Consider the following 12,773-nt stretch of genomic DNA (forward strand, 5'->3'; position numbering starts at 1 on the left):
CCGCTCTGGAGCTTTTCGTTCACATCACATGATCATCATCGGCACGTCGGAACGAACGGAACAATGATTTATTTTCATTTTCATCTCGCGCTCGTCCAGAGGATAAACATAACAGATGGAAGTCGGCATGCGATCAGATATGACCCCGTCTCTGCTTCAGCGATCGCTCAGATGATTTATTTAATTCCAAGTTGAAATCAATTCTTGGCAACTTTTTTCGTATTTTATCTCTTTTATTGTGCAAGCTTTTCTTCCCGCACGACGGCGTATGTTTAAAGAACCGCGCTTGTTATGATCCGAATATTTAAATCACCGTCGTCGTCGCCTTAACTCTCCGTCTCCCTCGTCTCCGGCTTCCAGAAGGACGTGTTATTATCTTTTCTTGCATCTTGTAGTTATTATGCTCAGCTCTGTTTTTCCATCCCACTCTCCCTTCCACTCGTCTCTCGTGAAGTCGCGGCTGATGAAACACAACAGCAAACTTTAATTTACACAGAGAAGATTTGTTAAGCAGATTTTTGTTTTTTTTTTCCCCAAAAAATAATTCAGCTGTATTGTCCCAGAACCACAAACTCTGTCTAACCCTGAATATCGAACTCTCTCTCGCATTCAAGACATTGTTTACCCCCAGGAGTCTGGCGAGTAGTTTCCTACGCAGCATCAGGACGGATTGATCAGCCGCTATTGATGAGAAGCATCGATCGGGCAGCGAATTGATCACACTACTGGTGATTAGGCCGTCATGAATAAATGACAGGGGGGTTATCGACGCGCCTGACGTGAGGACAAAACCTCTCTGGACAGGAGAGAGAGGAGAGAGGAGAGGGAGGTAAGAAAAGTGGGAATAAACGGGTGATGAAAAGCTAAATAAAGGGAGGTTCGGGGAAAACGGAGATCACAGATGAATTACAAGCAGCTGGGAAATGTGTCGAGGGGTTTCACCGAGAGAGAATTCAGCACTGCAGCTAAAGTTTTGTCGGAGCGTCACTGATTTCCTCTGTCAGAATCAGGAGAATTATGGGAGAATTGTTACTCCAGGAGGAAACTGGAGGTCTCAGCCCAACAATAAACCTAAATATTAAGGTTATAAGCTGCTTTCACAGATGACCTGTATGGACATTTATTTTGGGGGGGTAAAGGACCGTCTGCATATCAAATTTCCTGCGAGTGTTTGTTACGTCTGAAAACTTCTGGATCGCAGCTAGTGTTTGAAGAGGAGGAGGAGGAGGAGGAGAGGTTCAAACAGCAGCAGTTCCTACTAAACACAAGATAAAAGGTAAAAAAAAGACAGACGATGCAGATGAATTGTGCTTACAGGTTCTTGACACTTGTGATCCCTCTGAAAGCTTTCCTCGGAACCGACTGGATCTGGTTCTCACTGAGGTCTCTGCAGAGAGAGAGAGAGAGGGAGAGAGGGAAGACATTAGCTGAGGTATTCCAAGCACTCAGAGATGTATATGGAACCAAATGATAAACAAAACCACAAACATTTGATCTATGCCACACACACACACACACACACACACACACACACACAAAGGCAATTACAGTACAAAGGCACAGAAGGAGAAAGAGACGGAGAGAGGGAGGGAGAAAGGATGATGTGACATTTATGATCAGTGGAACAATTTGGTCCAAAGAGCTTCAAAGACAAAAGGAAACTATCAGAAATACGGCTGGCACGAGTCCATCCCCCGCCTTGAAGTGTGTGTGCGCATAAGTACGTGTGTGTGTGTGTGGAGTGTGTGTGTGATTAATGGCGAGGCAGCGGCGGGGAAAAGAACGAGAAAAGAGAGGGAAAGAATAAAAGACCGCAGCATCTCTCTGTGTGTGTGTGTGTGTGTGTGTGTGCTGAATGTGTGTTTCGCATGTTTTTAATGTAAAAGATTTTTTTTTTCTTTTCTCTCTTAACTTAAGCCCTCCAACAGCGCAGCGTTGCTCCGGCGGAAAAATGAGGCAATCACATCTATTCTGAGAAACCCGGAGAACACACACACACACACACACACACACACACACACACACTCTAATAACACCATCAAGCAGCCCTCTCAGTGACGACTCTTTCTCTTTAACACACACTGAACAGCGAACATGCTACGTTTTTTTTGTTTTTTTTCTATGTGTGTGTGTTTTTTTTCTTGTTCTTCCTCCGTAATGAATTCTGATATGAGCCAAATGATTTCTGACGTGACACAACAGCGCAGCCTTAACTCTATTAGTGTTGTTTGTTGGGGGGGAGGCCTGGCAGGCAGACCGGGTTCAGAAAGCACAATGTGATTAGAGAGAGCGAGAGAGAAAGAGAGGTATGAAAATATCAGACAAGCTAATCGCCCGACATCCCTGCCAGTCAGGCCCGAGTCGGACACACACACACACACACACACACACACACACACACACACAACAGAGCCAATCAGCTGCAGCACAAATACATGACCACGCATGTTAGACGCCTGGAGGTTTCTGTTTGACCTTGAAACACACACACACACACACACACACACATTCACACAGCGTTGAAATCAGCCAACCTCTCTGTGGAGAAAGGTAATTATGTACCAACCATATTCATAACATTTTCCTGTCACGCAGCTAAGAAGCGACGCCTCTTATTGGTCAATTTCCCCCCCGACGGACAATCACACACACACACACACACACACACGTGCGCCCACACATGCACATACATACTGTATACATGCTTACGCCGTCTAATTCCCCCTCACGTTCACGCACGCGGGAGGAAAATTGGTTGTGCATTATTCCAGAGCCAATCAACTTTTATTAGAGCCGTGAGTGTTAATTGGCGAGCCGTGCTCGGAAAACAGAAAACTAATTTCCTCAAACTAACAAGGTTTCATCGTTTTGGACGTTTCCCTTTAAGCCCTGTGTTTTCTGGCTCATTCCTTTTGTTTGACAAGAGATGAGCGTTCCCCTCGTTTTCTCTCCCCGGGCCTTGATGGGAAAAGTATGTGCCTGGCATTGTATACTCTCGAGTCAAAGAAAATATGTGCTCTTATGTGCAATTTCGCTCGGTGCTTGCGGTAACGAAGGAGCACAGAGGAGGCAAACGTTTGACAGACAGGAATGGTATTATGATATTTTAATGTGCAGCGCAGCCGGAAAATATTCCTCGTGTTTACACTTCTTGTTTCGGGGGGGTTTTGACACGTTTTGGTTTGGGACGAGTGTTTTTTTTTTTTTTTTTTCTGAATGGTTTTCATCCGTCTTTATCGCTCCCACGCTGACGTCGACGGGGGGAAAATAGGAAACAGATCGAGAGCGACGCTGTTATCGCTCTCGCTTTCTTTTCCCGCACTCCCCTTCCTCGACCATCCTCTATTATCTATCACGCTCTCGGTTTATCTATATCCATAAATCTATCTTGTGTATCGCTACGATTTGCATCTCATTTCTACCACCCTGCCCTTTGTGGCTTTCCAACAAACACCGCGGAGAACGAACGACAACAAAAAAAAAGGGGGGAAAAAGCAGGAGAACAAGATACGAAAAGCATTAAAAAGTCATATTTCAGAGACGTTTCATGGCTAATAAATCTTTTATTGTTTTGTTTACCCACCATGATATTTATTTGTTATTTCTTCTAATAGAGGGAAAGCCATCCAAGTCAAATAAAAGCCATTATGAGACTGTGTGTCTCTCCGTCGGCCTTTATGACTCCAGCTGAGTGACTGACTTCAGCTCCAGGAGTCCACAGTTTAGGCCGCCATAATAAAACTCACATGTCAGAAGGATCCGAATGAAGTTTTCATCATACCGGCGGTTACTGGTGGTCCATTTGTGTAATCGGTTTCAGGGTTATGGAAATGTTTTTTATGTCCGCGCTGCTCTGACTGTTCGGTTTGACATTTTGAGAGGTGAAAAGTAAAGATGGACCCCTCATCAACGGTCGATACAGAAGGATTCAGAGGAAGGATGTTCGCTGTCCTCAGAATGCGTTTATACAGAAGTTACGTAAAGTTTGTATCAGGCTGATGAATGTGTTCTTAGGGATGTTTAAAAGTTCAAACGTGCAATATTTTTATGTGAGGTCTTCGCAGCGAGGAACATCCCTCGTCAACTGCAGCATTCACAGTTAAAGTTTGGGTGAAAATGTCTCTAAATACTATTGATTAAAAGTGTAATACTTCAAAATCTGGATAGTTAGCTTCATCATATTTGATTGAGAGTGATCCTACCACACAGAACGACACAACGGTACAGAAACGTGTCCTGTTGAATGACCAGAATTTAAAAAACTACTGAAACTTTTGCAGAAAACGTTGTGATCATGTTCTGAAAAAGCAGAACGCTGACTGAGAAGATATACAGAAGCACACCTGCCAACACCGGAGAAATTACGAACTGAGAGAATCATACTTTTCCTTCATTTTCAGGATTTCATAGTGATATACACCACAGGGATGTTGTTTTCTCAGTTTCAGAGGGGGATTTTGTCGTGGTGCCTGGCAACCCGACCCAGATGCAGAGGTGAGTACATGCAAACGACCTTGTCTGACGTGCGTCACTCATCACTCGCTCGGTTTGCAGCTAAAAAGGGATGAAACGGGTCCAAAGAAGAAGAGACGCACTGCTCGCTGCCTCAATCGCTCGTATAACCGGAGTCACATAAATCATCCTCTCTGTCGCAGCGAAACGCTGGCAGGTGTAAGAAGGTATCTCCGGCTGCCATTTGGCAGAGTTTCGATGTGACCTTATGTGCTGGCATATATTAAAACGACCTCTGTATCATAATGTAAAACTAACGTCTGAGCACGCTGAACATCCGGAGCCGCGTTGCGTCCTCGTGTAAACAGCTGTCCTCCTCTCATCTCTGTGTGACTCATACCTGCCGACCTTTGAGCAGAGAGAAGGCTATCACCAACAGGAGATTGGCCTGTGATCCTTGAAAAGGACACTCACTGATAGACTAACCACACACACACACACACACACACACACACACTCACACACACACACACAGGGCTCAGTCGGACAGCGGGATGGTTTGTACACCAGTGTCTAGCAATCTTCTCCCACATTTCAATTATTGGATTTAGCCCTTTTTGGTCCTCCTCTATTGCCGCGGCGTTCGAGGCGGAGGGCAATTAATCTCCAAAAAAATTCTATTAAAGAGACGGATGGCTGTTTGAATTATACATCAGTTCTATTAGGATGACAAATTCTGTAAATTATGGCGGTACTGATTGTGAAAACAACTGCGGGTCCGTTGAGGAACTCGGGGGGGGAAATCTGGAGAGCCGGATGGAGACGAGACAAACGAACGCAGAAGTTCACGAGAGTTCAAGTTTACGCGAAGAAAATCAAGAAGAGAGTGAAAAGGAAGAAGAGGAACTACAAACAGCAGCAGCAGAAGAAGAAAAATCAGCCTTCCATTATCAATTCTGTTTCTCATGGCTTCCTAAGTGCTGCATAATTGATTGAATTTTGACCAAATGTCTTCCAGACCTTCCTTTCACCACAAAGACCCCCCACCCTCGTTTGAGAGTTCCCCCCAGCCAAGGCCTCTCCTCTCTGGGCATGGAGACTCTCTGTGGCCCCTAGAAGTCTGGAAGTATTGGGGATGACAGCAAGATCCTCCTCTGGTTGGGGTAATGGTGGTGTTGGTGTGTGAGGGTGTGTTTATGTGTGTGTGTGTGTGTGCTCCCAGCTATCACCTCCTCCATATTAACTTCCATTATTCATGTGAGGAGAATAATAACACTCGCCAGGTCACCCTTTGCCGCCTCGGATATTACTGTTAACCCTTTGAAGCACAGAGAAACACACACACACACACACGAAGCTACATGGGTGTAATTGTTCCTCCTCAGACGCTGGCGTTCACCCTTAACACACACACACACACACACACACACATTCGTACCCACCTCAGCAACACACATGCAGATGTACAACAGCTTCATGCACACACACACACACGCACACACACACACGTCTATCTTTGTGTGTCTCCGTTTCAGTCACACAGACAGAACAAATTAACTTTTTTCTCTCGGGCTATTTCACCCTACACTTTCTTTGTGTGACGGCAGGCTCCAGATATTAGACGGATCCGCCCTCAGGCCGGTCCAGATACGAGCCAGGACCGCTCTGAACCATTAACCTGCGAGCCGCAGAGTGGAAACAGGCCTGTTTTGATGGCGTGTCGGAGGGCGTCGCAGGAGGTCTCGGTCAGACGGAGATGACAAGGAGGGAGGCGAAAAGGTGTGCGTCCGTGTGTCAGGTAGAATTTGTGTGTCTCCGCGTGGGAGGAAGCAGCGGGCGAGCCGAGAGCGGACAAAGTACAGTACGCATCTTTGTGTGTGTGTCTTTTATTAAAAGAAGAGCGGCTGTAATAGAAGAAAGAAAAGAGAGATGACCCTTGGCCGGACTCCAGGGGAGAGATGAAAAAGAGAGAGCAGAGGAACAGGAGGGGAAACCGAGAGGGAGAGGAAGAAAAAGGGAAGACGGAGGTGGCACCGCTTCTTGTGTGAAACCTGAGAGACCTTCAATAGTTAGCCCGAGCTCTCGCTTCTCCTCTCTTCTACTTGGCTCCCTTCCTCATCTCTCACTTTTCTCGTTCCACCCCTTCCACTATCTCACTTTCTCTCCCTCTGTCTGTCTCTTTTCTCTCCCGTGGGGGCTGTAACTGCATTTAATATTGTTCCATAAAGAGAGTAATAAATATCGACTGCTGGCTAGCTCATATTCCTCTTGTTTTTTAAGGCACTCTACTGTAGGGTAAGACCAAAGTCATGCGGCAGGTATTACACCGCTCGCTGCCGGTGCTGTAGAGGTGATTAAATATCCGGTAGTATCTGTAACCTTTGGAACTATTAAAGTGTCCTTTATACCATTTTAACTTGCCGTTAAGTGCTGCTTTTCAGTCGGAATAAATATAAAGAAAAGGTTTTAAGATAGCAGATATTTTAATGTGTTCTTATGGCTGTAAAAGCAGAATAACTCAGTGGATTCAAGCTCTGACTTTAAGACTCGTTTTAAAACATTTTCCTCATTTTTTGTCACTTTGTATGAAAATCAGAGCTGTTTTGACACGTGGATGTATTTCTCCCTGCACTCCGCTCCAGCCTCGTGTTATTGGGCGAGTTGAAAAGGAACTTAACAGCAATAACCTTCATTTTGTCCTATGAAAACATACAGACTATAAATGCTGCATTCTGGCAGTGCCACTAGACATACAGCTCCATGCATTGAAAAATGTCGTCTTCCCATTACGGCCGAGTCTTCGAGTCTTGGCTACGGAGCCACTCCGCTTGAGTGATTCTGCCTCGTGCCAACAAACCGGGGGGATATATTATCCAACGTGCTGGCAGCGCATTGCAGACAGTAGGACTGCAGTGTGGGACTGTATAGTGAGGACTTTTTTTTTTTTTTTATGTTTGAAAGTTTTTACAGCTTAAAGTAATTTTTCACTGCCAAATGTCATTGGTTTGGGCTGCAAACTGCTGATGGTCTTCGGACTCAAGTACATCCTCTATTCATATTCGTCTCTCTTTTGCCAAGTTTGGAAGTTCTTGCTTGATTCTTTGGAATACTTCTTCCAAAACTGCATGTGTTCCCTGACAGATTGTCATTTATATAACATGATAAATGTTATTTTTTTGGGAAACTGGAAAATACCGCTGTCAAAAGAAAAAAACAACCTCAATCAAACACAGTTTGGACGAATTGCCCCTTTTCAACCAAGGTGGTTCAGGGGCTGGTTCGGAGCATCAGGGGCTGATGGTTATGCCATTTTTAAAAACCAGAACTAATGTAGCTTGTTCTGAGTTATCCATGAGAGAATAAATTAATAAAAGACCAAACAGAAGCTGCAGCGCTCAGAGGACCGTTCATGTTTAGATGTATATTCAGGAGCAACACCTGTAAAGAGTCGATGCCGTCCGCCATAGTTGTTTCTAGCAATGCTGGGAAATTAAAGACGTATACACTAAAGGATGTGACTCTTCAAGGGATATTCCGGTGTAAGTTTAATCCGTGGTCTAAATCACCGTGAAACTGTGTTAGACTCCCTCTCGAGAGATCAAGTTAGCAGACCGCTAATTTACGGAGTTTTATCAACCTCAGAAACGACCGCACGACAACAATACACTGCAGTAAATGGATCCAAATATAAACCGCCACCAAAAAGCCACAAATAATGCTCAGAACAGCACCAAACTTCAGCAACAGTACAAATAGGGTCTCAGCACATAGTCCGGGGCATCTAACCTCCGCTAGCTTAGCTGGATTTCTACTGTGAAGCTTAAAACAGATTTCAATTCTCCTCCATCAGCTTCCGGGTCGGGGAAGTCCCGACGCGACGATTACCGAGTGCGGTTAGAAATGCTCAATTCCGTTCTTTTCCCTGTCCGCTCTCGATAATAACTGTTATAAACTGGCAGGTAAGACACATATGAACTTTGATTGCTTTTCCATGGAGTCATAATCATACATTTTCATCCATGAGCCGCGGAACTCTACTGCACTCGGTAATCGACTCGTCGGGACTTCCCGTCAACAGGAAGCTGCTGCAGAAGAGTGGTAAATTTAGTCAGCTTTTCAGTAGAAATCCAGCTAAGCTAGCGGAGGTTAGATGCCCCGGACTATGTGCTGAGACCCTATTTGTACTGTTGCTGAAGTTTGGTGCTGTTCTGAGCATTATTTGTGGCTTTTTGGTGGCGGTTTATATTTGGATCCATTTACTGCAGTGTATTGTTCTCTTGGGTCGTTCCTGAGATTGATAAAACTCCGTAAATTAGCGGTCTGCTAACTTGATCTCTTGAGAGGGAGTCTAACACAGTTTCACGGTGTGTTAGACCATGGATTAAACTTACACCGGAATATCCCTTTCAGAGGCTCTCGAGCCCGAGGAAAAGCAAAATTGTCTGCAGGTTGAACCAACTCAGAACCAGCATTCGGTTTGCTTTGGTCAAACAGGGGAAATTAAGTAGTATATAAGAGAAACAGAATATAATTCTTGTTATAATGTGTATAATCAACTGAATCTAAGACGTGTTGTGTTTTCACGACTTTAGAATCAGGTCCTCTTTAAGTCAGCCATGTTGCATCCTCATGTTTCTACGGTAGCCTAGAATGGACAAACCAAACACGCTTCTATGGATGGTGAAGCAGGGGGCAACCTCGCCACTAAATTACCCTGAATCCTCCACACCGGACCTTGGAGTTTGTCGTACTGTAGCATGACGGCGGTCGCAGAGAAAAGTCTTCCTTCCCGGTCGTTGTGATTCTTCCTCAGTCGTGTGACTCGGTGCCCTTGCCTCGTCTTGTAGCCTCCTCCCTCCCTCCTCTGCTCCACTCCACCGTGATTTAATTAAGTGGGTGCTTTATGAATAAAAATATTGCCCCCCCCCTCCTCTATTGATCATGGTAGACGGGAGGATGACAGGCCGGGCCGGACTGGGACAGGACGGGACGGGACAGCCGCTCTCCTAACTCGCTCCATTACACTGATCTGAGTTAGTGTGTGTGTGTGTGTGTGTGTGTGAGGACAGGTGTGTGTTTTTATACCAGGGACATTGTGTAAGACTGTGCATCGGTGTGTGTTTGCAAGTGAAGCAGCCATCAGGGCCAGCAGGGAGCTGTAGCGTCTAAATCAAACTAAGCGTTCTCAAAAGCTCTCATGGGCCTTTCGCAAATCCCTGGTAAGAGACCGACACCTACGTAGACACACACACACACACACACACACACACACATTTCTCAAACGCCTCCTTCAATACATACACTGCATCAGCATTATAAATGGACATTGTCTGCACTTTTGGTTTCTCTCCCTCTCTTCCTCCTCCCCTCCTCCACCCATCTCTCTCTCCGTACGGCTGTAAGTATCTATTATGTTTTGTCGATACTGTAATTAAATTGGACAGCTTAATGCAATTCTCTGTGATCCATAGGCCTTTATGGATATAAAAGCTTTTCTGGCCCCGCGCCCGAAAGACGTCCAACAAATTTAGATGAGTTACCATCATGGAAAAAAAAAAAAGGAAGAAGAAATAGTTGGAGAGGTTAAGGCAGCGGGGCGCACACATGGTCATTTGTAATTGGCTAATTCACTTTAATGTCCCCGACGCCATTTTGTTTTAATACATTTTCTTATTTGAATTGTCATCCGCGGGACTAAGCGATATTACTACTCTCCCTCTCTTCTCCTGCTGGTTCTTCCTCTTCTTCTTCCAGTGCTTCGGCTAAGCGATATCGCAGGCTCTTAGGGACATTTATGGAGCTAATAAAACTTCAGCAGCAAAGGATCAAGAGACGACGTTCAAACGGACGCGGAGGGGAGAGATGGATGGAGGCAGGGGAGGGCTGGATTAAAAGATAGAAACAGACCACAGAGAGATAGATGGAGGGATGTGTGGATGGATTGCAGGCGCACAGACGAAAGTATATTTCTTTGTCTTTCTATTAAAGCAGATTTAGTGTCTTCCATTTACATCCAAGGAGACGGAGGCAGTGCCACAGCGTTATGTTCACTCTTAGCAAACCGCAATTTGATTACCGGCTACTCAGACAAGTCGTAATAAAGCTAAAGCTAACTGTGAGCACACTCAGGCTGCTCCACCAGTAACAGAGATGAATGTGTGCTGTGGTAACATACAGTGTAAAATCAAACAAAGCTGCGATATATATAATGAAATGTTGTGTTTGTTCTGAAAGCCAAAGAAGCGAGGAACATTATCTCAATCTATAGACGATGTTGTAATCCTTCAATTAAGATGAAAACAGGGAAATCACAAAAGTGGGTTTTCTTTATCTGATCAAACAGCGTCATGTTTCTTTTTTACCTCGAAATCAGCTTCAAAATCACTTTGATGGAACAGTTTCTTTAAATAGACTGATCACAGCCTCTCACAGAGTTTCATACATGTTTACCTGAACGACAGATTGTTGCTCAGTTGATACGAAACATCCTCGCACTTAAACGACTAATGAAGGTCGGCTGTTTGGTTTAAGCCAAGAAAGCTACTTGGCTATGTTCGGGGAAACATTGTAGTTTGGGTTCAAATCTCTACGCAGGGTTCGTACACATTTTTCAAGGTCAAATTCAAGCACTTTTCAAGCACTTTTAAGGGTCATTTTCAAGATTTTCCAGCACCTTTTTGCTGGGGTAAAATACGTATCTACAGGAATATATATACTCGTGATTTTTTCTTATCACAATTATGTACATTGTATTACGCTGTAAACATCTAAAATTATGTTTCATAATAGCAAAAACTTCAGAAATTAATTATCCAGTCTGATCCCAATTTTGTGAAAGACAGAGTTATAATGTCAAGCACTTTCAAGCACTTAAACTAAAATCCAAGCACTTTTCAGGCCTTGAAAACACAACATTGAAATTCAAGCACTTTCAAGGATTTCAAGCACCCGTACGAACCCTGTCTACGTAACTTCTGTAACTTCCGTTACAAGTGTGTTACGCTTAAACTACCTGATTAACGTGTTGTTCACTGCATTAGTAAGATTAGTAAGAATTCCATGTTGACTTCTGGTTTCACTCTGTCTCAGAATCAGAATCAGAATCAGAAACAGATTTATTACTAAGAAGGATTTTACACCAACAAGGAATTTGTCTTGGAGAATAAGGTGCATGCATTAAAGACAATAAACAATAAACAAACAGAGACATAAGTGTGGGATGAGATAAACTCCTGATTAAAAATCATATACTGCTTGTTTAATATTTGTTGCTTCTTGACCTGAATCTTAAATCTGCCACATAATAATCTTGTTTGTTTTCGCTGCAGGTCACTTCGGCTCAAACTGATCAGGTGTGCTCAGCAATCATGATCAACCCTCACTGAAACCTCGACGCTAAACATTTCTCACTTACAGGGTTCATGCTGACGTTTGTTTGAGCGTATGCGTGCATAATTGACACCTAAGTGGAATGAGTGCGCTGCATCGCGCTGCACTTCATCTCCATCAAAGAAGATAAACTGGTGATAGATCCTCCCCGTGTGAAAGGAACCATCCTCAGTGAAGAAACGGATTGGAAGCAATACGTCTGATTGAGGATTTAGGCTGGAGATTCTCATTTTGAGAAAAAAAGGCCGAAGCTCCTTGACTAAATGGATTTGTTCTCCGGGAAAGTGTTCGACCGACATCAGGCTATTTGAGAGCCACTTAGTAGAGAGACACTTTCCTAAGCCTCTGATTTGATATGCCGATCTGCTAAGCTTTATCAGGTGTTACAATAAAAACACAGGATTAAGAGGTTTTGAAGTGAAGGAGCAAACAGTAAAAACAGAAGTGGAGAGAAAGAAAGAAAGAGCGTCATTTCAGCGGGAACAACTCTCTCTAAAGGGTTAAACCTTCCAGTGCATGTGGTAAATGACGGCTACAAGCCTTTCAGGTAAATTGGTGAAGCGAAGTGATTAATGGTTGCATGTAATGTACGAACAGAAGATAGATGCTGCGTGGAGTTGCTATTAAAGCGAGGATGAACCCGACTACCCGTGATTGACTCTTTACTGAACGTCCGAATCGGCGTCATGGAAGCAGAGATGGACGTGGAGAGCCCGGGGTCGACCGGAGGCCAGGTGAAGTCACGAGGAGGAGGTGTGGAGCCGGCAGGTGACGGAGCGAGGGAGGGAGGGAAGTAGAGACGGCGGAAAGGAAGGACAAGGTAGGCTTGAGTAAAGGATAGAGGGATGAAAGGGGTTAATGGAGGTGTGGAGAGAAGGGTGGAGGAGAAGGAGGTGTGAAAAAGAAGCTGACTGCGGCGTTTTGCCTTTATA

At 44.4% G+C, this 12,773-nt stretch overlaps 1 protein-coding gene across 1 annotated transcript in view; it reads right to left on the minus strand.

Annotated features, from left to right (window-relative positions):
• slit3 (slit homolog 3 (Drosophila)) overlaps positions 1-12,773 on the minus strand; it is a 265,217-nt gene that overhangs the window by 120,900 nt on the left and 131,544 nt on the right. The window contains 1 exon segment of the mRNA XM_030396867.1: positions 1,316-1,387. Within this exon segment, the coding sequence (XP_030252727.1) occupies positions 1,316-1,387 (72 nt within the window).

Source organism: Sparus aurata, chromosome 18 (genome assembly GCF_900880675.1).
Source record: "Sparus aurata chromosome 18, fSpaAur1.1, whole genome shotgun sequence".
NCBI lineage: Eukaryota > Metazoa > Chordata > Actinopteri > Spariformes > Sparidae > Sparus > Sparus aurata.